This window comes from Rhinopithecus roxellana, chromosome 8 (genome assembly GCF_007565055.1).
Source record: "Rhinopithecus roxellana isolate Shanxi Qingling chromosome 8, ASM756505v1, whole genome shotgun sequence".
In the NCBI taxonomy this organism is placed as follows: domain Eukaryota; kingdom Metazoa; phylum Chordata; class Mammalia; order Primates; family Cercopithecidae; genus Rhinopithecus; species Rhinopithecus roxellana.
Genome location: NC_044556.1, coordinates 134,524,673 through 134,550,749, shown reverse-complemented (window position 1 = coordinate 134,550,749; position 26,077 = coordinate 134,524,673). Strand labels below are relative to the sequence as shown.

Genomic DNA, 26,077 nt, shown 5'->3' with positions numbered 1-26,077 from the left:
ATTTTTAGATAATATGAAAATATCCATTTATATTATAGCTTCCAGCATGGACTATTACTATGAAGAAAGCTGACTATAAACATTGTATTCCTCATGGCCTGTGTCCTCTCCAGCAGGCATCTTCCCCAGCTATGGCCCTTCCATCTAAGAAACTTTAATTATGTAATCTTTAAAAAACTGTCAAAGACGATTTTTATTCATAGTTTAAACATATGTTGTGAGTTATATTTTAGAGAATATTCATATATACTTAATATTATAACCACAGAAATATAATTGCTTTATTATCCTTTAGACTTTGACTTTCTGAATTTTTTACTTCTTCTTGCCCTATTAAAGTCTGGTTGAACCAACAGAGTACAGCTATATAAGTTAACAAACAAGACCACACTCTCAGAGTGATCAGATCACAGTACAGTAGCTCTTGAGAAAATCAGCAACCTGGGAAATTAAATGTTCTCCTTTTGGCCTAGATTTTGTTTATAATTGTCTTCTATTAGACATTTCATTATCCCTTTCGAATAACAGGACCAATCTACACTACCCCGACTTCTACCACAAACCTTTAAACAGGAAGTCAACAAATGGAATCCTTCACTGACTAGCAGCAGCTGCACACCACCAATTCAAGCATCACTGGATGAAAGATAAATGTACAAACCAACCAGCTAAGGTGGAAGCAGAGATACAACTCCACACACTTCACGCTTTCTCACCTTCAGGCTCATGGTAATGTTTTGAAGCTACAGAAGATATTGGTGATACTTCTTTCTAATTTTTAATTGAAAAAATAAGTATCACAATGCAATTAACGTTTTGGTCAACTCTGGACCATATAGCTTTTAATAGCTGAACACTTACCACCACCACCATTTTTTCGGAGAGCAATCAACAAAGCAATAATCATATATAATCTTGCCAATGGCTCCACTGCAGGAAGGAAACTGACACCACACAGTTGAGTGAATTGTCCATAGTGTGGGAAGCAGGTAAATAGAACCTTTGAACGTTAGCACTCAACACTCCCATAGCAATCACACAGTTCCACCCACTCACTCCCAAGACACAGAAACCAAAGCCCACAGAGGTCACCCTGCAGCACGGTTATTCTGGGGCAGAATTCACATGTAACCAGGTTCTGCAGGCAAGTCAATGGCTTCTCTATAAACTGGGCTCACTAGGCTTTACTGTCACTTGTTTTTGTTTGTGTGCTTGTTCTAATAAAACCTTACACAGTACATTTAGCTCACTGTGATCTCTAAGAGGAGTGATTTCTGTGAAGGTTTGCTTACAGTAGAAAATTTGAGAAAAACTGAGAAATTGAGATTAAAGTTACAAAGAATGAAGATGGCTCCATTTCAAATTAGTCATTTGTCAAGCTCTACATCATGCTTCTGATTTCTTCTCTTCCCAAGAGACTTTACGCCTCGGAATGCAGAGCAAGACAAGGCCCGTTAGCTAAAAATAAACTTTGAGATACGGAATTATATCATAGTTATTTCCTATCTTTACTTTTGTTCTCATAGCTTAAACAACCTCTTGGGCTGAAAACAGGCAAAATGAAACCAAACCACTTAACCAGTGTCATGTGACTTAGCAAAGCCCTGAAAGTCACTGTCATTGATGATTCATAGCCGTGGAGTCGGCACAGGGAAGCCTGTGGCCCAGAACTTCGCTATCAGTAACCTCAACAGTTACTTTAAGCCAAAAACAAAGGAAAAGAGCCGGGCACAGTGGCTCATGCCTGTAATCCCAGCACTTTGGGAGGCCAAGATGGGCAGATTGCTTGAGGTCAGGAGTTCGAGAACAGCCTGGGCAATATGGTGAAAATCTGTTTCTACTGAAAATACAAAAAATTAGCTGGGCATGGTGGCGCACACCTGTAGTCCCAGCTACTCAGGAAGCTGAGGTGGGAGAATCACCTGAGCTTGGGAGGTTGAGGCTGCAGTGAGCTGGGATCGCGCCATTGCACCCCAGCCTGGGCAACCAGAGTGAGAGAGAACCTGTCTCAAAAAAAAAAAAAAAAAGAAAGAAAGAAAGAAAGAAAAATAAGAAGGAAAGTACTACACACACTAACGACATCTGCAGGTAAATGAACTTTAAGGAAAGAGTGTTTCTTTTTCTGAATGAAGTTTTTATTCTTCTTATAAAAAAAAAAAGCACTATGCTAAACTTTACTGTCATAAAGATGAAAATGTGCTGTTTATGAGAGAATAATCCAGAGAACTTTCTACATAAAGTTCACTGATTATTCACATAGCACTTTTTGTGTGCCAGACACTATTTTAAGTGTTTTATTACTTATTAATTCATTTAATCCTCATAGCATCTTATGAGGTAGGTTCCAATGTTACAAATGAGCAACCTATCAGTTTGGTTCCCAAATCAGTATGATTAGCCACTATACCTTGCTCCACAAGTTCTTTCTCAATGTCACCACCTACAGAGTTATAAAACACTTTTTTTTTTTTTTTTTTTTTTTTACAAAACTTCTTTAGAAAAAGGGATGTGGAATATTTGGAAAATACAAAAGAAGTACAGAAACTATCTCGTAATCAGCACCACCCAGAGATAATCACTATTAACCTTTCCTGGTAAATGGTCTCATCTATACAAGGCCATGTTCTGGCATTATTACTCAGGGTTCATAATAATCTAACCTGAGTTGAGGCTGACCACTTAGACAGCTTAAGGAATTAGCATCAAATTTTCTGTTTTCTATATCTTCAGCTAACTTCCAGATTCCTAACATGATTCTTTTTTTTTTTTTTTAAGTGTTAGAATTAATGTTTTATTGTCACACAGATGGCAACTGGGTTTATGTCTTCATATTTTATATTTTTGTAAATTAAAAAAATTACAAGTTTTAAATAGCCAATGGCTGGTTATGTTTTCAGAAAACATGATTAGACTAATTCATTAATGGTGGCTTCAAGCTTTTCCTTATTGGCTCCAGAAAATTCACCCACCTTTTGTCCCTTCTTAAAAAACTGGAATGTTGGCATGCATTTGACTTCACACTCTGAAGCAACATCCTGACAGGCATCCACATCTACTTCAAGGAATACCATGTTGGAATACTTTTCAGAGAGGGAATGAAAGAAAGGCTTGATCATTTTTCAAGGCCCACACCACGTGGCTGAGAAGTCAACTACTACAAGTTTATCACCTGCGGTGTTCAAGGCTTCCTGAAAAGCAGCCTTGCTCTCGATCTGCTTCACCATCTTTGCTGCTGGGGTCTGAGGAGTGGCTGTAAGGACCGATGGAAACGGATCCAAAGCACCAGACCGAGCTTGAAGACTCGCCGCTTGCTCTGCCTTTATAAACGGGCACGCCCGGCGTGCGTGTGGTGGGGGCGCGTGCCCCTAACACGATTCTTATATTGTCTATGTGAGCTTTTAAGTGTCTTGAAAAAAAAATCCAGAGTAAAATTTTCAAATATTTGAGACTCCTGCCTTTAATGTGAGATTCTCTAAAGTTATGTCTCCACCGGTTCGTTAAAGCTTCCCAGTCTCCCCTGCTATACTGTATGTGCAGTGTACCTCTGAGCCTTTGTTCTCACTGACTCTCAGCCTAAACCTCCTGCTCTGTCTCACTTAGTTCCTTTGGCTAGTATTCATATTTTAAGACTCAGCTGAGGCTTTAATCATCCTCTTTACAAGTCTTCCCCTACTCCTCAGAAAAAGAGACCTTCTGCCTTATCACCCTATGGTACTGACATTTTCTGTTGAGATGCCCATCTATTGCATCTTTACCAGTTCCGTAAAGACAGGGACCAGATTTAACCCGTCTCTACAGCCTCAGTGCCTAGCACAGCACCTAAGTCATGCAAGGCAGTCAACAAGTGCTTCTTAGGCTGAAATGAAATGCTAGGTTTTAAATGAAACCAACAAGTGCCAGTCGTCAGACTCTAGCTGTATGCCTGGGCTAACATTTCTATCAGTCGGATCCCTGTTGCCCTGGGGCTATTTCCAGTGATAGACAGTGCTTTCTCCTCTGGGATAGATTTCACCATTGCCCTGAAAACACAACTAAAGTTCTTCTGGAGATGGAAACATTTGAATTATATTTATCAAAATAAACAATTGTAGTGAATGATAAATGTTATTAATAAAAGATTCAAGACACACAGAAAAATACAAAGAAGAAATTAAGAATCACCTGAAACTTCACAATAAAGAGACTGCCATCGTAAACGTTTTGGTGAATGGCCTTTCAAACACTTCTTTTATGCACTCACACAGAATTTTACATATATTTTAAACAAGTAAAATGTATAAACAAGATATGCTGCATAAAATCCCTTTACTCTATTCACTTAATAATCTGTTGCAAACTTCTGGCCATATCAATAAATATAGAATACCTTGATCATTCTAATGGCTCTATTCCATGCATGTTTCATCAGTGAGAAAGACCCTTGAACATACAGGTTTGCACACTTGTCCAATTATCTCCTTAAGATAAATTCCTAGCAGTGGGTCTCCTGTGGCAAAGGGTATGCTCATTTACATTTTTGATATATATTACTATTTTGTGCCCCGGAAAAATAGTTCTGCGTTGACATTCCCCATTATAGCATGAGACAGATGCCACCTGTTCCTGCCCAATCTGAAGGGTAAAAAATGTTTTGTTTTTGCTTGGGTTTTTTTGTTGGTTTGTTTTCATACGATTTTATTACTGAGAAGTAGAATATCTGTCTGTACTTTTTTTGTCCCTTTATATTTTTTCTCTTTTGAATTGCCTGGCCATGAACTTTGTCCATTTTTCAACTGGTATGTTAGTTCTTTCCTTACAGATTTTGAAGGGTCTTTTTCATATTAGTCATATTAACTTCAGTTGTATTGCAAATATTATTCTTAGATTGACATTTATCTTTTGACTTAGTTTATGGTGGTTTATTTTTTGCTATGCAAAATTTTAGATTTTATACAATCACGGTTTATCACAAAGGTTTTCTTTTGGTACTGGGTTTTGTAGCATTATGAGAAAGACATTTTGCAACCCAAGATTATAAAAATACTCACTTGTATTTTTTGTAGTACTTTTACAGTTTCTTTCTTTTTTTTTTTTTTCTTGAGACAGAGTCTCGCTCTGTCACCCAGGCTGGAGTGCAGTGGCACAATCTTGGCTCACTGTAACCTCCACCTCCTGGATTCAAGCAATTCTCCTGCCTCAGCCTCCCAAGTAGCTGGGACTACAGAAGCACACTGCCACACCCGGCTAATTTTTTGTATTTTTTTTTTTTTTTTTTTTTTTTTTTTGAGACGGAGTCTCGCTCTGTCGCCCGGGCTGGAGTGCAGTGGCCGGATCTCAGCTCACTGCAAGCTCCGCCTCCCGGGTTGACACCATTCTCCTGCCTCAGCCTCCCGAGTAGCTGGGACTATAGGTGCCCGCCACCTCGCCCGGCTAGTTTTTTGTATTTTTTAGTAGAGACGGGGTTTCACCATGTTAGCCAGGATGGTCTCGAACTCCTGACCTCGTGATCCGCCCGTCTCGGCCTCCCAAAGTGCTGGGATTAATTTTTTGTATTTTAGTAGAGACGGGGTTTCACTGTGTTGCCCAGGCTTGTTGCAAACTCCTGAGCTCAGGCAATCTGCTTACCTCAGCCTCCCAAAGTGCTGGGATTACAGGTATGAGCCACCGCACCCAGCCTACAGTTCCTTATTTGACAGTTAAATTTTTAGATTCGTCTGAAAAATTCTGATATGAAGAGATAAATTGGGGGATTTCATTTTTAGTATTATAATCATAAATAACAGAATATCTTCAAAGAATAAGATGTGAATTGAAATGGTACCCAATTAATTGGTATATCTTTTTATTTCAGCTGCTTATGGATACGTTTATCCTATTACAATCGCTGGGGCATCATCTGTGTCTACTGCCTCTAGTCCTCTCATGGTGCTTCACTCCATACTTCTACCAATATCTCCCTGTGCATGATAAATAAGACACACACACTCATGTATAGATTTATGGTTGATAAGCGAAAAATGTATTTGTTAACGTCTATGGTGGGATTTCTTTTAAACTACACTTTCAAAGAAATGAGGCACAATGTTATATTCACCATTCCTGAATCATGTCCTTTGGTCTTTTGATTTAAAAGACACATATTCAAGTACACATCTTACACAGTGCAGAAACTGGTCTAGGTCAAAACAGAGAAATAACAAACCATAGGAACACAAATATCTTAAAATCTAAAAGAGATAAGTATTTCATGGATAATTGATCACCTTTTAAGTTTAGAGAATTATACATCTACAAATAAACTGATGACGCATTCTCCTTCAGCGTAATCAGAGGAAACCAAGCAACCATTTTCAGAAATGCAAACTGCATAGGTCAGAGGTCTGTGTAACTGCAGGCTGCTAATATGATGATGAGCATACTAACTCAGCGCTTATCATGTGCCAAGTACTATGCTAAGATTTACAACTATTAATACATTTTAGTCTCACAACAGCCCCATGAAGGCAGGCAAGTACTAGTTTTATTCCCCACACTACACAGATGGGAAAACCCAGGCAAAAAGAACCTCAGCAATTTGCCAAGACTACATGTTAGTGAGTAGCCGAGTCAGGATCTGAAACCAGTCTGCCAGATTTTTGGTCTGTGTGCTTACCATGACATTGTATTTCAGGTCCAGAGAAAACAGCCCTAATGACCATATTAGAATCTCCAGCCATCCTCGTTTAAAAGCTAAGTCTGACCTCAAGTAGCCAGTTAACAATGACTTCTCAAAGGCTTCTGAGCAAAGGTTGGTTTGGACTTAATGTCAGTGTCTTATTCCCAAGGAGGAATCTCCCTTAGTCGAGTCAGCATCTGCCATTCTAGCCACTGTTCCACTTCTTAAGTAAACTGGGGTAGTTCTTAACTTCAGTTTCCCCTTCTATCAAGTAGGGATAATCATGATAATAACTATGTTTGAAAAAGCCTTATACACTGTAAAGCACGAATCCAAGTTGTAATGGTTCAGGGGCAAAATAACCAGTCACATGTAAAGTTCCAGGTGCAGAAGGCAGGAGCTGTATTAGTCTCTACGGAGGACAGCCAGGGCCTAATGAGGCCCATGGGCCAGGTAGGGGCTGCCTGGAGAGGTACTCATAGCAAGGCAGGTCCCTTCAGTTACACCAGCCAGGAGTCCAGGAAGAAGCCATTGTTTTGAATGTCTAAATTCTGTAGTGTCACTCAGGAGAAAATAACTCCAAGGGGAAGTGCAATGGGTAAAGAAACCTTCGACTTCCTCTCTTGTCACTGAGGCTCCTTTTAAGAACTTCCCTCATCCCCAAGCAGGCCTTGCCTGCAGCTCCAGTCCTCTCACCTTTCACTGAATGGTGCCAGAGGGCCAGGAAGCACCCAGCAGTTCTCCACTGCTACAGACAATACAAGCACTTGAAGGGGCAAGGGAGTAATTGAAGGAAACCAAAGGGACTCAGAGGGCCCTGCCGGTGCGTCCCTGCCAATGGTCTCTGAAGACTCAGGTGCTCCCTCATCTTGCAACCCAGCTGCCTGGCAGCAGGGAGTGACAAATGGTCTTATTTTCCACTTATCTCTCTAACGTTAAAAGAACAGGCTCATGATACCAGCTGGCAAGGGAAGGAAAAGTAGCACTTGGATTTTTTTTAATATAGAAAGTATAGAGCATTTCTTAACTTTCTGTCATAGAAAACGTTTCCAAGTAGAAATTTTTGCTGGCTTTACCTCGGCTAGACCAAACTTGGCATGAAGGCAGCATCCAGCATGGTATCTATTTTGTGCTGGCCGAGGGGAGGAAAGTGAAGAGGTGGGGCCAGTCTACTCAGGCCCATCTACTATTTATAACAAGTGCTTCCATGCTAATTGTGCACTGGCCTTCTTCTGGATGCTCTCTTTATTAACTATGTGTTCCTCCTCAGAACTCCAAGTGGTGGATGCCATTATTTCCTCCATATTATAGACATGGAAACAAATACAGCTAAGTTATCTATCCAAGACAGCACAGGCAGTGGTGACGCCGGAATCAAACCCCAGCTGGTAAGACAGAATTCACAACCACTCCATTCCAGGCTCACATACACGCATGTTTCATTTTTCCTATTGAAGTGAGTGCCATCAGCATGGCCCAGGAACCGCCTAAAAGAAGGAAATAAAACTAACATTTTGTGAGCACCTTCTCTGAGTCACACACTGGGCTGAGCACTTTTACTTCAGAAGAAGGCAGTTAAAGCTGTGAGCCAAGGTCGACTGGCTTCTGTGATTCCATGAGCCCCATGTGCACTTCGAGCCATTAAGACCTTTCTCAGGCTCAGCTCAAGACATCAGGGAGCTTTCAAAGCCTAAACCCAAGACCATGTTCCTCACTTATCTTGACTTAAATTTATCAGCTTTTGTGACTACAATCTGGCCTATCACAAATCCATCAAACACTTCTCCTGCCCTTAGGGCTCTTTACCGCATCCTATGATTCACTAAAAACTGAAAAAGGGAAAAAGGATTTTCTCTCTCACCTTCGGGAAATAACAGCTTCAGAAGCCAATAGAAGCTGCCCTATGCCAGCAAAAAAGTTACAGTAGAGGCAGCTAAAGTCTACCACTAAGCAGTACAGAAAGGAGCAAGGTGGCGTTGCTCTTGTTCATTGGCCAAGCTGCCTCCCAATTCTGCCTCTCTGGTGATCCCCCATGTACCCCTCTTTCCCAGATCACCACCCCCACCAACACACAAAAGGCTGAGTGTACACCCCTAGTGCTCACTTAACGCATATCCCACCTATGGAGATTCCCAGCAGAGAATGAGGGCCACTGCCTCCATCAAACTCCTTTTCTCTTAGATCCAATAAAAACGAAAACTTGAAAGAGAAGGAAATTCTCACACTACCACTGCTACCTCTCAGTCACATAAGCCAGCACGGTGCAATAGAAACACGTGAGGTATATGTGTACTTTTAATACTTCTAGTAGCCCCATTAGATAAAAAGAAGCAGGTGAAATTCATCTTCATATATTTTATTTAACCTGATAGATCTAAAATATATCATTTAACATGTAATCAATAACAAGATTATTAATGAGCTAGTTTATATTCGTTTTTCATGTTAAATTTTCATTTAAGATGAAATTTAAAAGTTCATTTTCCACTTATAGCACATCTCAATTAGGACTAGTCATATTTCTCATGCTCAGTAGCCACATGCGGCTCATGGCTACTGTGCTGGACTGCACTGACAAACATTATTCTCTCTGTTACTGTCTCACAAACACAGGTATCTTTAATCCATCTTCACTGAATGCAATAAAAAACTATGAGACATAAACAGTGAATTGTGACTTTGCCTCCAAGTGCTTTTAATTTCTGAATAAATCTGATGTATTTTCTCATTTAATTTTCACCATAACCTTGTGAAATAGGTCTCACAGCATTTTAGATGAGTAATAGATCGGCATAACACCATCACACACACACACACACACACACACACACACACACAGCCACATGCACCTGTTATATGCTCTCATTTAGGTATACCCAAGGATCAGAACTTAACTGAAGCCACAGAGCAATACAAAGTCCTAGTGAAAGAAAGCAGCCAAATTCTTGCTTGTTTTACTGCTGCTCAGTCTCACACCATCATTCCAGAAGAATTTACTGCAATAATCTAAGCGCCTGCAATAATCTAAGTGCCTCCATTTAAAGGGATGTTTATAAACATCAGGCCCTCTTGGGCCTCAAACCAAACTCGGCAGCAGTGCGGGCCACCTTAGTTATATGGGAGGGCTGGTTCAGTCAGTGCCCAACCTGATTCCTGAACAATCTCTCTGCCTCCAGCTCCCTGGCCATCTGGGAGCCCTCTGTCCTCTCAAGACCATGCAGTTCCTGCCTTCAGGGAGCTAACCAGCTCATAAGACAGATTAGACACAGAAACAAATAAATCAAATAAATAAAAAGTATTCTGGGATGGCAGGAAAGAGATACCTTCTGAAGGTATTAGAGGAACCTCTGTATAAAAGTTTACATTTGGAAAACGAACAGGATTTAAAGACATGAAGTCAGGAAAAGGGGCCCGTGCCAAGCAGAGGTCGCTGTGTACTGGAGGGCCTAGAGCAGCGAAGGTGCAGGATAAGTTCACAAGGCCGCCTTGCTCAGATGACTGAAGAAGGCGATCATGAAGGAACAGAGTATAAAACAAGGCTGCACCTGTAATCCTAGCACTTTGGGAAGCCAAGGTGGGTGGGTTGCCTGAGGTCAGGAGTTCAAGACCAACCTGGCCAAAATGGTGAAACTCTGCCTCTACTAAAAAAAAACACAAAAATTAGCCGGGCATGGTGGTGGGTGCCTGTAATCCCAGCTACTCAGGAGGCTGAAGCAAGAGAATTGCTTGAACCTGGGAGATGGAGGCTGCAGTGAGCTAAGATCAAGCCACTGCACTCCAGCCTCGGTGACAGAGCAAGACTCCGTCTCAAAATACACACACACACACACACACACACACACACACACACAAAGGCAGCAAAGGTGGATATGAGCCATCTTCAGGTGTCTTGGATGTTAACTAAGGATTTGGGATTTATTGGCTAAGAACTAGGCACAAACAGAAAGTTCTAGAGAAGATTTAATACCAACAGAGGAGTACTTTAAAAAGCCAATCTGATAGTGGTGCCAAAAAATGAAGAAGTAAAAACAGACCAAAAACAAGCAAAGGAACAAATAAGCAATAAAGGAGGTTAACAGGAGATTCCTCCTGAGAACACTGCAGTTCTTGGGGTGATGGGCTGTCACAGCCAAAACTACAGTAGTGGTAGGAAAAGCAATGCTAGGAGAGGGTGAGATTTATAGGATCTGGAAACTAACTGCAAAAGCCAAAAGTGACTCAAGTTTAAAGCCTACTTTATTCAAACAATGGAAACAGAAAAAGTGCAAAAAAGAAAGTCAATATAACTGTAAGAGTTTCTCCCCACTTGGGGGCGGGTTGCAGGAGAGATCATGATCTCAAGTCTGACGTACTAATTTCCCTAATAAGGCCTGAATGTGTTCTATGCACCCACTTTAGTTGTCTAAGAGAATGACTGTTGAAAGAAATCCAATAAGCACTTGGCTTTCTAGAACTTGCTTAACCAGTTCATGATAACTTGAACCTGTTAGTCACTTACTTTTTGCAAGCTGGTCTTGGCAATCTGCTCAGCTGTCCTCTGAATGACCTCAGCAGATCTGCTGACCACTATTCACATCTGCCCTGACAACTGAGGGAAGGAAAATTCCAATGTGAAGATGAAACCTTCTGAAGTGAATCTGACTTCTGAAAGGTACACGGTGTGTCAGGAAGAACTTTAGATCTGAAACTTTTTATGCTTCAACACTTAAAGTGAAAGAAAATGTGTAAGTAAATATCACTGATGGAGTTCCTTGTCAATGATCTCCTAAATTTTCTGAAATCTAGGAGTCAAGATGCCCATTTAGCATTTAATTCTGCATGGCAGAACATGCTACAGAAACTCTGTCACACACATTTGTTGTGGTGGGGCTCCTAAATAACCAAGACATCATGGAGCCCAAACTGCTTCAAAAAATGGAAAATACCATTTGTATAAACACATTGGGTATCAAAGCTCCCGAACATGTCTTCAGAAGCTTTGAAATTAAATTAACACCTTTAGGAAAAGGATCAAATGTGTGTGTATACACACCCAGAGACACATACTTCAGAGCCGTCCCCAAAGATGCCACCCTGCACAGACTTTGTCATATCTTCAACAACATGTGGTAATAACATTTTAAAAACATCTTTAAATGTTTAGGTTTTAAAGCATAAATAAGGCCACTTTATTTGGTGAAAAATAGACGGGTGTTTTAGAAAGCAGAATATAATTGTCCAGGTTGAAATATATCCCAGGTATGGAGTTATAACTTCCTCTTGCAATGGGCGTTGGTCTCCAAAGACACCTCCCAGCAATTCCTCCCCTTTCTATGGGCACATACTCAGGAGGTGGAGTGATTCTGCTCCCTCAACTCTAGGCTGGTCTTATGACTTGCTTTGATCAACAGAAGGCAGCAAAAGTGGCTTTCTTGAATTTTCAAGCTCAGGTCCTAAGAGGCCTGGCAGCTTCCACTTCCTCTCTTGCAAGCCGGGCTGAAAAGTTTGGCTATCCAGCTGGAAAGAGTGGCCTTGTGGACAGAAGCCCAAATCCATCTGGGATAGTTGAGTTCAGCTGAGATCCCAGCTGTATGCAGCTGCATGACTGAGCCCAGGCGAGAACAGTAGATGAACTCTAGTCATCCCACAGAATCTTGAGAAATAAGCTGGTTATGTTTCAAGGTACTCTGGGGTATTTTACAATAAGAGATCACAGAAACAATGGGTTACAAATGGTTAAAAAGTGGGCCTATCACTATCACTCATCTGCCACCATGTGTGATCACTGCTGGATTTTGAAAACTTCTTGCAAATTAATTTAAGTGAAGAAACCCAGACAAGACCTTTCCTCGTCATATTTAAAATGTGGTATTCAGTAATATCTAGGGTACCGGGACTGTCTTGACACTGGATTCTGGTAATTCTTCTCCCAGAGCCCTACAGGGCTAGAAAAAGTATCTCCCTGGATTGGTGAAGTTCTCTCCCCATTGTATTCCTGCTTTATTTAACACAATCCCACAAACTTGCTAATATTTGTGTTAGAGAGATTAACAAGATGATAGAATGCTTGAGTAAATAAAATTTCAATGTGGGTGTTGGGAGGATGAAGAAAATTTAGCAGAGGTCTTAACTGACACTTTATGGCATGAACTACATAGAGGCACAGAGACAGCAATGACCAGGTGGGCTTGGGGTAAACTGATTTTTAGCCCCAATTCTTGACCCTCCCTGCACCTATACCTTTACTGTAAATGCACTGTGGTCAGAGTATACTATTTTGCCTAACTTTGGGCTCACTCATGTCACCTGCTTTGGCTAGGGTATGAGTGACAGTGCGCCAGCTCTGAGTCCAAACTTAGGAGGCACCATACGTATCACTTGCACTCTTGCCCTTCTGTGAAAGGAGATCATGCCCCCACTGGCTTGCTGGTCCCTGGAGAAAGATGAGAGGTACACAGAGAAGTGCCACCACAGCTGACCCACCAATTCATAATCAAGAAAGAAACAGTTACTTTCGAATGCGACTGAGAGCTTCAGGTGTCTTACGACCAAGTACCCCCATTTTTCTAAGAGAGAGAGTTATTTATTTAATTATTTCTTCTTTTCTCTTTCCTTCTTTTCCTCTGTTCCCGTTTCCCATCTAGCTCTTCAGAAATGCAATCATAACCTTTACCTTCCCTTCACCAGACATTCCCTACACTGGAAGCTTATCTAACTATGTGCTTACTTTGAAACTCCAGAGCAGAAACTGTCTCCCACAAGGAGATTGCCTCAAGAGACAACAATCAATTTACAACCTAAAGTATGTCCCTGATGGAAGGCTCTCCCAACTGGAGAGTGTCTTGAGACAAAGGCCACTATATAACCTAGCTCTGCTTGCGATGACGCCAGTTCGACCACCAGTAGATTAAGCAACAAAGTGAGTCACGCAGACCCCCACCTGCTCACTCCCTCCCCTGTATGCCATTCATGCCAAGTCCCCCTTTAAAAGTCCATGCATTCTGCCCCAAAAGAAAAACAGTACCGTTAAAGGCAGGAGCCTGTACCTCTTCCCCCAAGCTAAGCTGTTGAATAAAGTAACTTCCTTTATGCCAGACCTCACTCTTGTGAATTAGAGTCTGCAAGTCGCGAGTGACTGAACCTGAGTTTGTTACAGTCTACAGCAATAGTTGACTAAAACAAAGCTCCTTTATCAGATGCTAACATCTGCAAAATACACATGGTGCTTTAGAACAATAGAGTCTTCCTGGCTATACAAGTTGTGAAGGGATGGTTAAGTGGTTTCATTGCCAAGCAGAATGTAAGCACAACATATTGAATATCACCAAATCTTGCTCTGACAATCTAAGGTTATCTTTTTAAAGACTGTCATTTGGTATTTGAAGTTCTCCAATAATTTAACCCTAACTTAGTTTTCTAGCCAATTCTGTCCCATTTATAGTTTATGTTCCATTCATTAGTTCCAAAATTAGAATATTTATTATTCTTGAATAAGTCTCACATTACCTAGCTGTTCCTGTACCAGTTTAGATTGTGACAGGTTTCATTTCTTTCAGTCCTTTAAGGACAGGTTTGGATGTCATCTCTGTAAGAAATCTGCTCTGATTCTGCCGTTTAAGGCAGAGCATCTATCCCCTGACTGTTACCGTGAGGTATGTCATTTCCTCTTAGGGTATTTGGCTTATTCTGCTTCATAACACTTTCTTATCTTCTTACAAAGTCCTAGATGGCAAGGTTTATGGATTATTTACCTCTGTAATCTCCATGGCATTTAGCAAAAGGCCTTACACATAGGATACAGACCAATCAATACTTTTGTGCCCTCATACTTTAAAGAATGAGGGCTGGCTACGGTGGTTCACGCCTGTATCCCCGCCCTTTGGGAGGCCACGGTGGGCAGATTGCTTGAGTCCAGGAGTTTTAGACCAGCCTGGGAAACATGGCAAAACCCCATCTCTATTAAAAATATATTAAAAAAAAATTGCCAGGTGTGAGGGCACATGCCTTTAATCCCAAAGCTACTCAGGGAGCTGAGGCGAGAGGATCACTTGAGCCCAGGAGGTGAAGGCTGCAGTGAACCCTGATCGCACCACTGCACTCCAGCCTAGGCCACAGAGCAAGACTGTCTCAAAAAAAAAAAAAAACCAAAAAAACCAAAAAAAAAAAAAACACAAGAAACAAACAAACAAAAAACAATGGGAGGCTGCAGGGCATCAGGAAACAACATGGAGAAAGAAAGGTGGACCGGGCGCGGTGGCTCAAGCCTGTAATCCCAGCACTTTGGGAGGCCAAGACGGGCGGATCACGAGGTCAGGAGATGGAGACCATCCTGGCTAACACGGTGAAACCCCGTCTCTACTAAAAATACAAAAAACTAGCCGGGCGAGGTCGCGGCGTCTGTAGTCCCAGCTACTCGGGAGGCTGAGGCAGGAGAATGGCGTGAACCCGGGAGGCGGAGCTTGCAGTGAGCTGAGATCCGGCCACTGCACTCCAGCCTGGGCGACAGAGCGAGACTCCGCCTCAAAAGAAAAAAAAGAAAGGTGGACTTTGGAGTCTGAGCAATCTGGATTCTAGCATTTCGTAGCTGGGTAATCTTGGACGAGTCTGTCTCTCTGTGCTCAGTTCCCAAGTATGTAAAATTTGCATAGCACATATTTCACAAGACTGTTGTGAAAATTCAACATAAAAATGAATGTAAATGCCTCACAATGTTTGACATATGGTGGCGGCTCCATAAATGGTAACTCTATTATAAAAATGATAATGACATAGAACATAAGCTAGAAGTTAAACAAATCCCTGATGTTAAATTATTTTCTCTTAAAAGTTAAGCATTTGAGGGTGACAATAATGACTCTAGTTCCAATCAAGTCTTTCCGTAAAAACTGTGGTTTCAAAAACCTAGACTGTAGTTTTATTAAAATGTTCATATATGTTACTCTTCTTCACAGTTCTCCATGCTATAGGTAGTTACCAGTAGAAGCAAATTTGTTCCAGGCAACTAATGCATCTCCTTTGAACAAAATGAAACAAAGTCTTCCATCCCAAACACACAAGTCCACTTTCAACTGAGCATTAGCTCTTTCGTACCATTCCTAATTCTTCACCAGGAGACTATAACAATCATTACAATGAACCAAAAGCTAGAGATTCTAAAAGTAGTAGAATTATTTGACAGTGACTAAATGATGCAGCTACAGTTATTTACATGTAAACATTATCTCAGTGAGGTTCTACAACATATCTCAATAATGTCCCTTAATGAGTAAGAGTTGAAGTTTTTTTTTTTTTTTTTTTTTTTTTTTTTTTTTTTGAGACGGAGTCTCGCTCTGTTGCCCAGGCTGGAGTGCAGTGGCCGGATCTCAGCTCACTGCAAGCTCTGCCTCCTGGGTTCATGCCATTCTCCTGCCTCAGCCTCCCGAGTAGCTGGGACTACAGGCGCCCGCCACCTCGCCCGGCTAGTTTTTTGTATTTTTTAGTAGAGACGGGGTTTCACTGTGTTAGCCAGGATAGTCTCGATCTCCTGACCTCGTGATCCGCCCGTCTCGGCCTCCCAAAGTGCTGGGATTACAGGCTTGAGCCACCGGAAGTGTTTTTATAAATAAAAGTATCATGCAAATGTCAAGTAGTAGGTATTATTGTTAAAATAATTCCACAAAAACTGCTTCATCTGCCTTGTACTCATTTAAATTTTGTTTACATATCCAAATTTCACAATAATCATCTAAGGGCCAATCTCAAGATCAGGCAAGCATAAAAGCCTCTAAGTAGCCAGGTAATGTCAATGAGCACACTGAACTTGGTGTACATGCAGGGAGGAAGCGTTAGCCATTCACTGGAGGCCACAGCCTGGCTGCAGGGACAATTGCTACTCCACCCCACACTGTTGTCTCAAGGAATGAAGACCTATTGTTGCCAGCTCTTTTGAAGAAATTTGGGTTTTATTTGAAATATCCTGATTTTTAAAGGCTGCCTTGCTTTTTATTTTAAAATTCTTTAGGGAGGGGGCAAAAAAATGTATTTGCAGACCAGATGTGGCCATGGTTTGCCAATTTGTGGCCTTTGCACTAGATATCCTAAAGTCATTTTGAGTCAACAGAGAGAGGTTAAAAGATGATTATTAGATTCATTGCATTTTTATTTAAAATCTGAAAATGTATAGTTCACTCTCTATTACGCTTTAAAAAAACACCTCACTCCCTCATTTATAAATCTTCACTCACTCCCCTTTTGGACTTCTGTTTTTAGTCCTACAGTTCTCTTCTACCAGGACACCCCATGGCCACTGTCCCACGTACCAATTTAAATCCTGCTGGTTCTTTGAAGCTTGATTTAAATGCTAGTTCCTGGGGAAAAAAAAAAAAAAAAACCCTCCATGTTCCTCCTCAAAGACCACTTTGTATAAATTATGATGCAGCTGATCCAAAGTAAAGATTCACATTGATTTCCAGTGGGTCTCATCACCCCTTCACCTCAGATGGTATAACCCAATAATCACTGTAATTATTCACTGTCACAAAAGTGAAAGGCTTAGAAGGAATAAGATCTAATGCTCCATAACAGAGTAGGTTGACTATAGTTAAAAATAATGTACTGTATATTTCCAAATAGCTCAAAGATAGGTTTTGAAATGTTCCCAACACATAGAAACGATAAATGCTCAATGCGACAGATATCCTAAATACTCTGACTTGATCGCTACACATTCTAGGCAGGTGACAAAATATCACAAGCACCCCATAAATATGTACAAATATTATGTACCAATAAAAAAAAGGAAAAGGCCTAGAATCAATGGGTCAAGAGTCAAGTTTGATAGGACTCACCGCCAAACACATCTCCATTCTGGTAGTTTTTCCCTTTCTGGGCTTCCTCTTCATTTTGAACAGTGGCAACATGCTTGGCGGAGGCACAGCCCATAGTCTCATTCGGTCAGCTTCAGCCGGGCTGAACTGTAAATCATCTCTACAGACACGGGGACATTTTTTTTTCTTTAAACACAAAGAAAATCCACCTTGCTGCTGAATTGGTCAAGATGTGTGCACCTGTAAGAAAAGAAAGCTAGATTAGAATAGGCGGTGACTGCAGCAAAACACAAGCCTCAGTATCTTGGTGTGCTGTGGCCTGCAGTGTACTAGAAGTCATGCACAGACCCACCCATCGATCGCACTGGTGTTGTGGTGGGCACGGAAGAACCACGTGCAGCATGGCCCATTCTCACTTGATTTCCCGCTCAGAAAGCAAGACAGAAAGGCATGTCCCTATGCAACATATGGCCGAGGAGTGAACTTTTTGAGGAGATACCAAAAATACGTATTTATTCAAATACATATTTGGGCACTACTGCTTGCCACATATACTCTTAAAGTAACTGTAGGTTTACTAATGTTCTGAACTCTCAAAAACTGTCGAGGAAGGAGAGCACACTCTTGAGATCCACCTAGTTCAGGAGGCTGGGAAAAGCTCTTCATCTTCCTCATCCTACCCTGCAGGCCAGCCCTCCCAGCTCCTCAAATTTTGCCAGGAAAAGGTAGCCATCCTCCTCAGACTGGAAGATGGGCTACTTTATACATTTCTGGTTAAGGCTGTAAATAATTCAGCATTTTATTTTACCTGAGGTGACACTGTTTTGATGACCAAGGAAGGAGATGGGGCAAGGTCTTAAACTTACTTTTGTCCATTTTCTGCTTAGCTAGCCAAATGTTTTAAGGATTGGGTAGAAGATGTCAAAATATGAAGAAAAGCAACAAAGTGGTTGTCAAGCTTTTGGAGTAAACTTTGTGCCTCTACTGATCTCTCATAAAGGCTTAAAGAGTATTTACAGATACACCGCAAAGGAGATAATCTTCAAGTTGACTTAAGTGACTTTACCTTTCCCTGCCCCATCCAAGGTGACTGCTCAAATTCTGAGTGTTTGCTATGCTCAACTTGCTCATTTTTGTTTTATTCTTTCATCATCCTAACCCAACCATTCCAGGCCTATGGATGACTTATTCCAGTCTTGTAAATGTTTCCTTTGAAACATCTCTCCTACACATTCCTTTGTTCCCATCCCTCCCACTGTAATACAGGCCCTTACCTCCTCAGAGTCCTGGCAGTACAAAGAAGGCATCAAGACTCTTTTAATCTTCATCAGCACCCACGTCCCACTACCCCCTGCCCATGAACAGTGGAAGTTTCTCAAGTTTCACAGATAGTGCTACTATACAGTAGCTATACGCTTTTTCTACCAAGAAGACTAGAGCTCCTAAATCCTCCTTGCTAGAGTGCTAAGGACAGCTCTGGATGTAGAAATTTAATCATTTAAACCATAAAATCTCAGCAAAGAGAATTTTTCAAATAAGCATAATCAATCTAATAAACGAACTTAGATATAAAGGCAGTGATCTTAAATTAAGCCAAGCAAATACAAATTGCAGTAAATATTGACAATGACTGTAACATTAGTCATGTCTCATATAATTCTTCAAACTATTCTCTATCACTGGTTGTGTTAAATTATTATTAGGAAGTGTAGAGTTTGTTGGTAAAGTTCTACAAACCAGGAAGATTTTTCTCCTAGATGACTAATGCTTATATCCTCCCCATACTTGATGTAACTTCATGTTAACAGGTCTTCATCTCAAAACTATATGAAATCCAGGCCTGCGGATGTGCACACACATACATACACACATACACATACACACACACACACACACACACATCCTATTCCATTACTTAGCAGTAATGTCTTCAAGGCTACAGTATTTCTACTTGATGGTCTAGTCATACTGGTGTATAGAGCTCAGGGGCCTTATGGAGAAGAGATGCTGACATTTTAAAAATTGCACTCAATACAATGTAATATGAGCTCTGATTGAAGTTTCACAGGAATCTATGGCGATGCAGAATTCAAAAAAGCAGATTAGATTATGACTGGAAAGAGGAAGGAAGTAGTATTTTTCTAGGGTATCAAAGGTTTGGTAGAAATTTACCAGGCTGATTGGATGGTAGCATTATTCAGTTGCAAGGAACAGCCTGGGCTAAGACACTAGAATGTAGATGAGCATGGCATATTTGCATGTGTTCATTTCAGAGGGGTCAGGTGGGCATGGGGGGCAGGGCAGAGGACTGGATGGCTGATACTTCATGAAGGGCCTGCAGAAGGACTCGCTACCTTCATCCAACCGAATAAACTATGGGATGTCGTAATACCACAGGCAGTCCTTCTGATCCAACTTAGAGCACACTGTGAGAAAATATTAAATTAGTTGTGTAGAGGTCCATTCTGTCAACCTGTCATAGTTTTTGAAGAAACATCAATGAAATATCAGACAAGAGGGAAAGTACAAGGGGTTCAGCTGTAAAGGTGGGAGAAGACAAGAGTCCCCTCTGTAACCCAGAGGCTGCTGTGAATTGCTGATTTTGTTGCTGCGGCCAATGCTGTTGCTGCTTCTGCTTTTGCTGTTGTTGTTATTGCTGCTGCTACTGCTGCTGTTTTGGATTCCCAGCCAGCACCTTGTCAGGGGCAGCATCCATCCCCCTGCTTCCTCATCCCCAGCATCATCATGCAAGGTAACAGATGTGGGCTCCCAGACATGATTCCTTACTGTTCAAAAAGGAAGTGTGGTAAAACCACTTCACACTTACACATACGCAGGAGAGATCGAAGTGAGAAGGGGAACCTAGGTGGCTTCCCTGCCACCTTTTCAGAATAAATTAAGTAAAAACAGGAGGGGGCAATCCTAACAAAATCAGAGTACACTGAGAAGTAAGAGACAACTCAACAGTCATGCTCTTTGAGAGTCCTCTCGCTTTTCCAATTTCATGTCTACAGCCTCTTATGCTATCCAAGAAGCAATGGGAAGAACTGAAGACACGACTTATCCTTTGCTACTCCTGAAAGCAGCTACTGGTGTTTCTTCTGTGCTTTAAAAGTTGTGTTTGCATAAAAAAATTTTATTTGAATTTTAAAGGTGGAAATTATTTGAAATCAAATATACTGCAGAAGGCTAACAAAAATAAGATACAAAAGAATGGCTCTGTTTTATTAAAAGAATGTCTCCGTTATTCAAGCATTGGGGTGAGGGGTAGGTTAACGAGCAGATTTGACATGATTTACACCCAATTCAAATGATGACTCAAGAAATTTCAATTTAATTACACATATTTTAAAGCACTATAGCTCAATATGAGTTCTCACCAAATTATAAATAGGTATAGATTTTGTTTCTGAAACATACGTGCTATATCATTTTACAGCAGCAATTCAAATTTAAGAGTGATGTTTTCAAGTTTCAGGACCTCATCAGGAATATATTTTAGTAATTTACCCATTTGAAGGTGATAATTATGAAGTCATTTGAGGGGCAAAAGATCTCTAATTCACAAAGTTAATCATAGATCACTGAAGAAAGTTTTTTACTATGTCATTTGGATTCTGCACATAAACACTTGTCCAATTATTCATTCATTTAATCAACTGATTTTGATTTTAAAATACTAAGTGGCAGATATGTGTTTGGTAGGTATTGTGCATATAGTGGCAAACAAGGCAAGATATGTTTTTCTTCTCTATCCCTATAGAACAAGAATAATCAGAGAAGGAGATAATTAGACAGACTAGTTTTGCAGCAATGACATGCAGCTATTGCAGCTTAAATACAGGATGACAAGAGAGTTCACCTTACAGGCATTTGACTCAGCTTTGGAATGGAGCATGTCAAGAAATGTCAGGTTAGAGACCTGACCAGAGCTAAAGAAACAGGATTAAAATACCCCTGATTTGTATCTCTTTTATAGCCTGATGTAATGTCAAGGTTTCATTTCTACTGAAAATTCTTTCACTTAATCTCAATCCAACTGAGACTTCACGTTGAGTAGACCTTCAAAAACGTATCCCTAAGGACTGCTAGAATCATCTGCTCAAAAGACGTTCCCTTCAGTTTATGCTATGCTTCACATAAACTTCAGTGGTTTCTTTTTTTAGCTTCCATTTTTTCATCAGCTTTACTCAGCTTTTCTCTTCCAACTTCACATGCTCTATTGTTTACCTTCCTGAAACCACAGCTGATGGTGCAAACAAGCATGCAGAGACCACGACCTGGAGCAGCTCTGAGACTTTTGTTGTCACATGTTGTTATTACCAGCATGTTACTTCTGAAGCCACAGATCACAGTGTGAGAATTAAATCGAAGCATCTCTTTGATATTTGATGGAATCGTCTAAAACTAAGTCCCATTGAGGATGATTTTTCTTTACTTTAAATGATCTATATCATAGGATTATCAGGTGCCTCTAAAAACATGAGGTCCAATTAACTGCCCCAGGGCTTTGTGTAAACCCCTCCCGAAATGGTTGTATGTCTACATTATCTTGCCTTATGTAATTAGAAGTGCAATCCATGATACCATGAGCTAGCCTAATTGAATGCCATCTTTACAGGACACTTTTCCTGCTTTTGATAAAATAATCAACAAATTTGTAAGCCCAATTGAAATTTTGTAAAAAATGTGTAACCATGTATGTTTATCCTTCCTCTCCTTACACTGTATCTCAAGGCGTTTCAGATATCAGAAGGGAAACTACTGTTCCAGAACACTTCATGTGACAACATGAGGAAGTTGTCTCCACGCAAATAGGTTCATTACTTTTGTAGGAATACATATCACATACTACACACATGCAATACCTTTGTCCTTTTATAAGGAAAGATTATAATAGTTCTTTTCATTACCTTAGTTTTTTATAACTAGAAACAAGGTTTCATCCAAAAAATCCTACTTTTATAAAATTGGGAAGGAATAAAAAAAGCAAAATCTGTTTTTAAGAAAAATTAGAAAATCAGAGATATTTTAACTTTTTTTTTAAAAGGCTATAGGAAAATATTTCTATTTACATAACATTATGTGTAATTCACTTTCCACTAATTAGTCATGGACTTTTTCATTTTGGATACAAAAGGCAAAAATATTGTAGATAAATTACCTGTCAAGAAAGGCACTTCTAAAATATGAATTAAAAGTGATACATTCCATAAAGAAATTCTAGGCTAAAAAGAACATGAGTCTTGGAGGACTGGAGAGAAATCAAATTCTGATTGCAACGGGCACACAGAGAGCTATGAAGTCAGCAGTTAAGCAAAGAATACAGCCACATTATTAATAGATTAGGAGCAAAGTGCCCCCTTTCTTCTTCTGATTAAAAAGGCAAATCGAGACAAGGAAACATCTAAAAACTTCTTTCTTTTATTGAAGAAACAGCTAACATCTAAGCTCCATAAAGGAAAAGAATCTCTCTCTCTCTCTCTATATATATATATATATATACACACACATACATATAAAACTAATCAGTCTATTTGCCCATCTGCTCGGCTTCACTATAATGAGTGTTAATACAGCAGCCCACCGAGCAGGAAGAAGAAAGACAACTTAAAAGTGATTTCTAATCTTGAAGCTTTGGTATCCTTGGGCTACTGTTAACACCATTTCACATTTCATTGTGAATGTTAAAAATAATACATAAAGAGATGTCACATTTGACATGAGAATAATCTAGAAAAGTCAAGCCTTTCATTACCCCGCAATCGCTGGCATCACAGAACACATTCATTCCTCGACTCACACTCATCTGATGGCATGACAATCGACAATATGCTATTAACTCCAAAGATACGAGGATTTTGGCTTCTGCCTTCTTTATGGGAAAACTCTCATGTCCACATATAGTAATTCTACAGATGTGTCTCTCAGAAATGTAACCACAATAAGTGCTTATACAATAGGACACATTTCTGCTGGATTCAGGCAGTAAGGTGTGAGGCCAAGAAGAAGACGTGGCAAGTGGAAAGAGTGTTGTAGAGGGCATGAGAAGCCCGAGCTCTGGTCCCAGCTGCCACACACCTGCCTCAGGACCACGGCGGGGCTTCATGTGTCTCAGCCTCTTTCTTAGACTCTACGATCTACTTCAACATATGTCCAAGTAGTGACATGAAGGATGAAATGACCACTTAAAAAAAAGCCATGTCTTACCACATTCAATTTATTTACACTCTTTGTTTTTGGTACTAACTCAATTAGGACATACTTGCAAGTCTGAAACCTCAAATTTTTCAGGAGGCCCTATAAGGTCTAAAGATGATCACCAATGATGTTTTGGCCTAATAGTGTTGATTTCAATTGTGTATTTGCTGGAAAAATAAACACAGCTTAGCTCCCCTATTTCTTCTTCTCTATCTTGCCTTTAATGAATGAAATTAATTTTAACAGTGTTTCTTATAGGGAGATGATTAGAAAAAGATGGTGCAATAATTGTTCTTCAGCTAAGTATTTAAGAGTGTTGCACCTTTCTCCTGCACCAGAAAACTCCTCTGTGTTACCTGTGTATGTTCACATGAGCTCATGTGTGGCTGACACCATTTCTGAGAAGGCAAGAGAAGAAAACACCAGCTCCCGATTAAAGTCACAAGTTCACAGCTGTGTGGACCCATGCAGAAGACTTACGCTGCTTCTAGATTTGCTCCTCAGTGGTCAAGGGCAATGGCAGATATTCCTGGACACTGAGTTCTCTTTCTTGTTCCTTTTATTTTGTTTTGTTTTGAGAAAGAGTCTTGCTCTGTTGCCCAGGCTGGAGTGCAGTGGCATATCTCGGTTCACTGCAACTCCACCTCCTGGATTCAAGTAAGCCTCCATAGTAGCTGGGATTACAAGTGCATACCACCATGCCCGGATCATTTTTGTATTTTTAGCAGAGATGGGATTTCGCCATGTTGGCCAGGCTGGTCTCAAGCTCCTAACCTCAAGTGATCTTCCCGTCTTGGCCTCCCAAAGTGCTGGGATTTCAGGCATGAGCCACGACGCCTGGCCCTCTTCTTCTACTTCTAAGACCCAGAATACCAAAGGTAATTTGCAGGAGGTCTTTAGTTTTTGTCATGGGTGACCTCTGCACCACTGCTTTTACAGAAAGACATCTGTGACTAGAATTTCTTGACAGATATGTTGCTGGTTCCCCATGTCACTTAGGACAAAGCCATGTGATTTCCTTGTTAGTATCTTAAAATTAATAATAGCAGCACCTGTTTTCCCTCTTTTTTTTTTTTTTTGGCCTGTTTTGAAAATCTAAGTAGATAAGAAAATGCTTTGAATAAATACTTATATATGCAAGGTAATATTCTGCATGTACTCTGTGATGCCAGGTGGATAACACTTCTAGTCAGACGTGGGGCTTTTCATGAGCACTGGGTGAAATCAGCTTGCCCAGAGGGCCCTGATAGCAGGCAACTTCGCTGACCTAACCCAAGCACACTCAGACTACCGACGACCAGGAACAGACAGAGAAAATGAGAGAAAACAGATGGAAAGGGAGAGATTTTTTTAAATAAATAAATAAAAACACACAAAAGTGAAGGTAGAATAAGTCGAATTACTAAAAGGCACAAATTGATTTTAATCAAAGAGAATAAGTCGTGATCCTTCCAGAATAGCCACGGAAGAACATCCTGGGCACTCCACATGTTGAAACACAGTGTAAGAAACAGACAGGATTCCTGCCCTTGGAGGACCAGCATCCAGCCAGGGCCGGATCATAAACATAATAAAGTAAAATGAAATCCCGATGACTAATGTACATTACAAGGAAACAAAGGATCAGAGATGCTCGTGAGAGTCAGAAGATATTTCAAGCTGATTAAATTAGTGCTTGCCCCAGCTTTATTTTATGCACCAAGGGATGCAGGATCATACAGCAAAATGTGCAACTCTTAGCAGACCCTCCGTAAGCATTTGCTGATGGAGAGGATAGTAAAACAGATGTCCTATCAGTCTGAGCTGCTGATCCTCCCTAACACCATAAACTACAGCAGAGAACTGTAGCTGGATTAATCTCTCAGAAACCTGCAGTTTACTTTCATGGTGCCAGATGACAAAAAAGAGTTAATGCCACTGATCCCTTGGCCCATGCACACATCTGAAAAGCACATGTGTTTTCATCATTGAATTGCAAAGCCTCAATTTCTACACAAATCCAGTATATTCCACATATTAATCCAGTTCAATCCCTTAGTTTACTGCTAGCATGACTTGTATCTCAGCCTTAAGCTGGTTACTGAGGTTGACGTAAGGAAATATAACAAACACACGAAAGATCATTAATTTTCTAAGCTAATCATTAGAAGCAAATGTGAGAATAGTTTTTTGTTGTTGTTGTTCATTTGTTTTGTTTTGTTTTGTTTTGATTACAGAGTCTCATTCTGTCACCTAGGCTGGAATGCAGTGGCGCGATCTCGGCTCACTGCAACCTCCGCCTGCTGGGTTCAAGCAATTCTCGTGCCTTGGCCTCCTGAGTAGCTGGACTACAGGCACGTGCCACCATGCCTGGCTGAATTTTTTTTTTTTTTTTTTTGTATTTTTAGTAGAGACAGGGTTTCACCATGTTGGCCACACTGGTTTCAAACTCTTGACCTCAGGTGATCCACCCGTCTCA

The 26,077-nt window shown here is 40.6% G+C and overlaps 1 protein-coding gene and 1 pseudogene across 3 annotated transcripts in view; both read right to left on the bottom strand.

The window, feature by feature from the left end:
• Window positions 1-26,077, bottom strand: part of C8H1orf21 (chromosome 8 C1orf21 homolog) — a 247,411-nt gene that overhangs the window by 137,338 nt on the left and 83,996 nt on the right. For both annotated transcript variants that reach the window (XM_030935795.1, XM_030935796.1), the window contains exon 2: window positions 17,440-17,658. In XM_030935795.1, coding sequence (XP_030791655.1) covers window positions 17,440-17,533 — 94 coding nt within the window. In that variant the 5' untranslated portion in view covers window positions 17,534-17,658. The remainder of the gene's footprint in view (window positions 1-17,439; window positions 17,659-26,077) is intronic.
• Window positions 2,773-3,343, bottom strand: LOC104666813 (annotated as a pseudogene). The gene has a single exon (XR_748601.2). The product of XR_748601.2 is annotated as a thioredoxin pseudogene (transcript).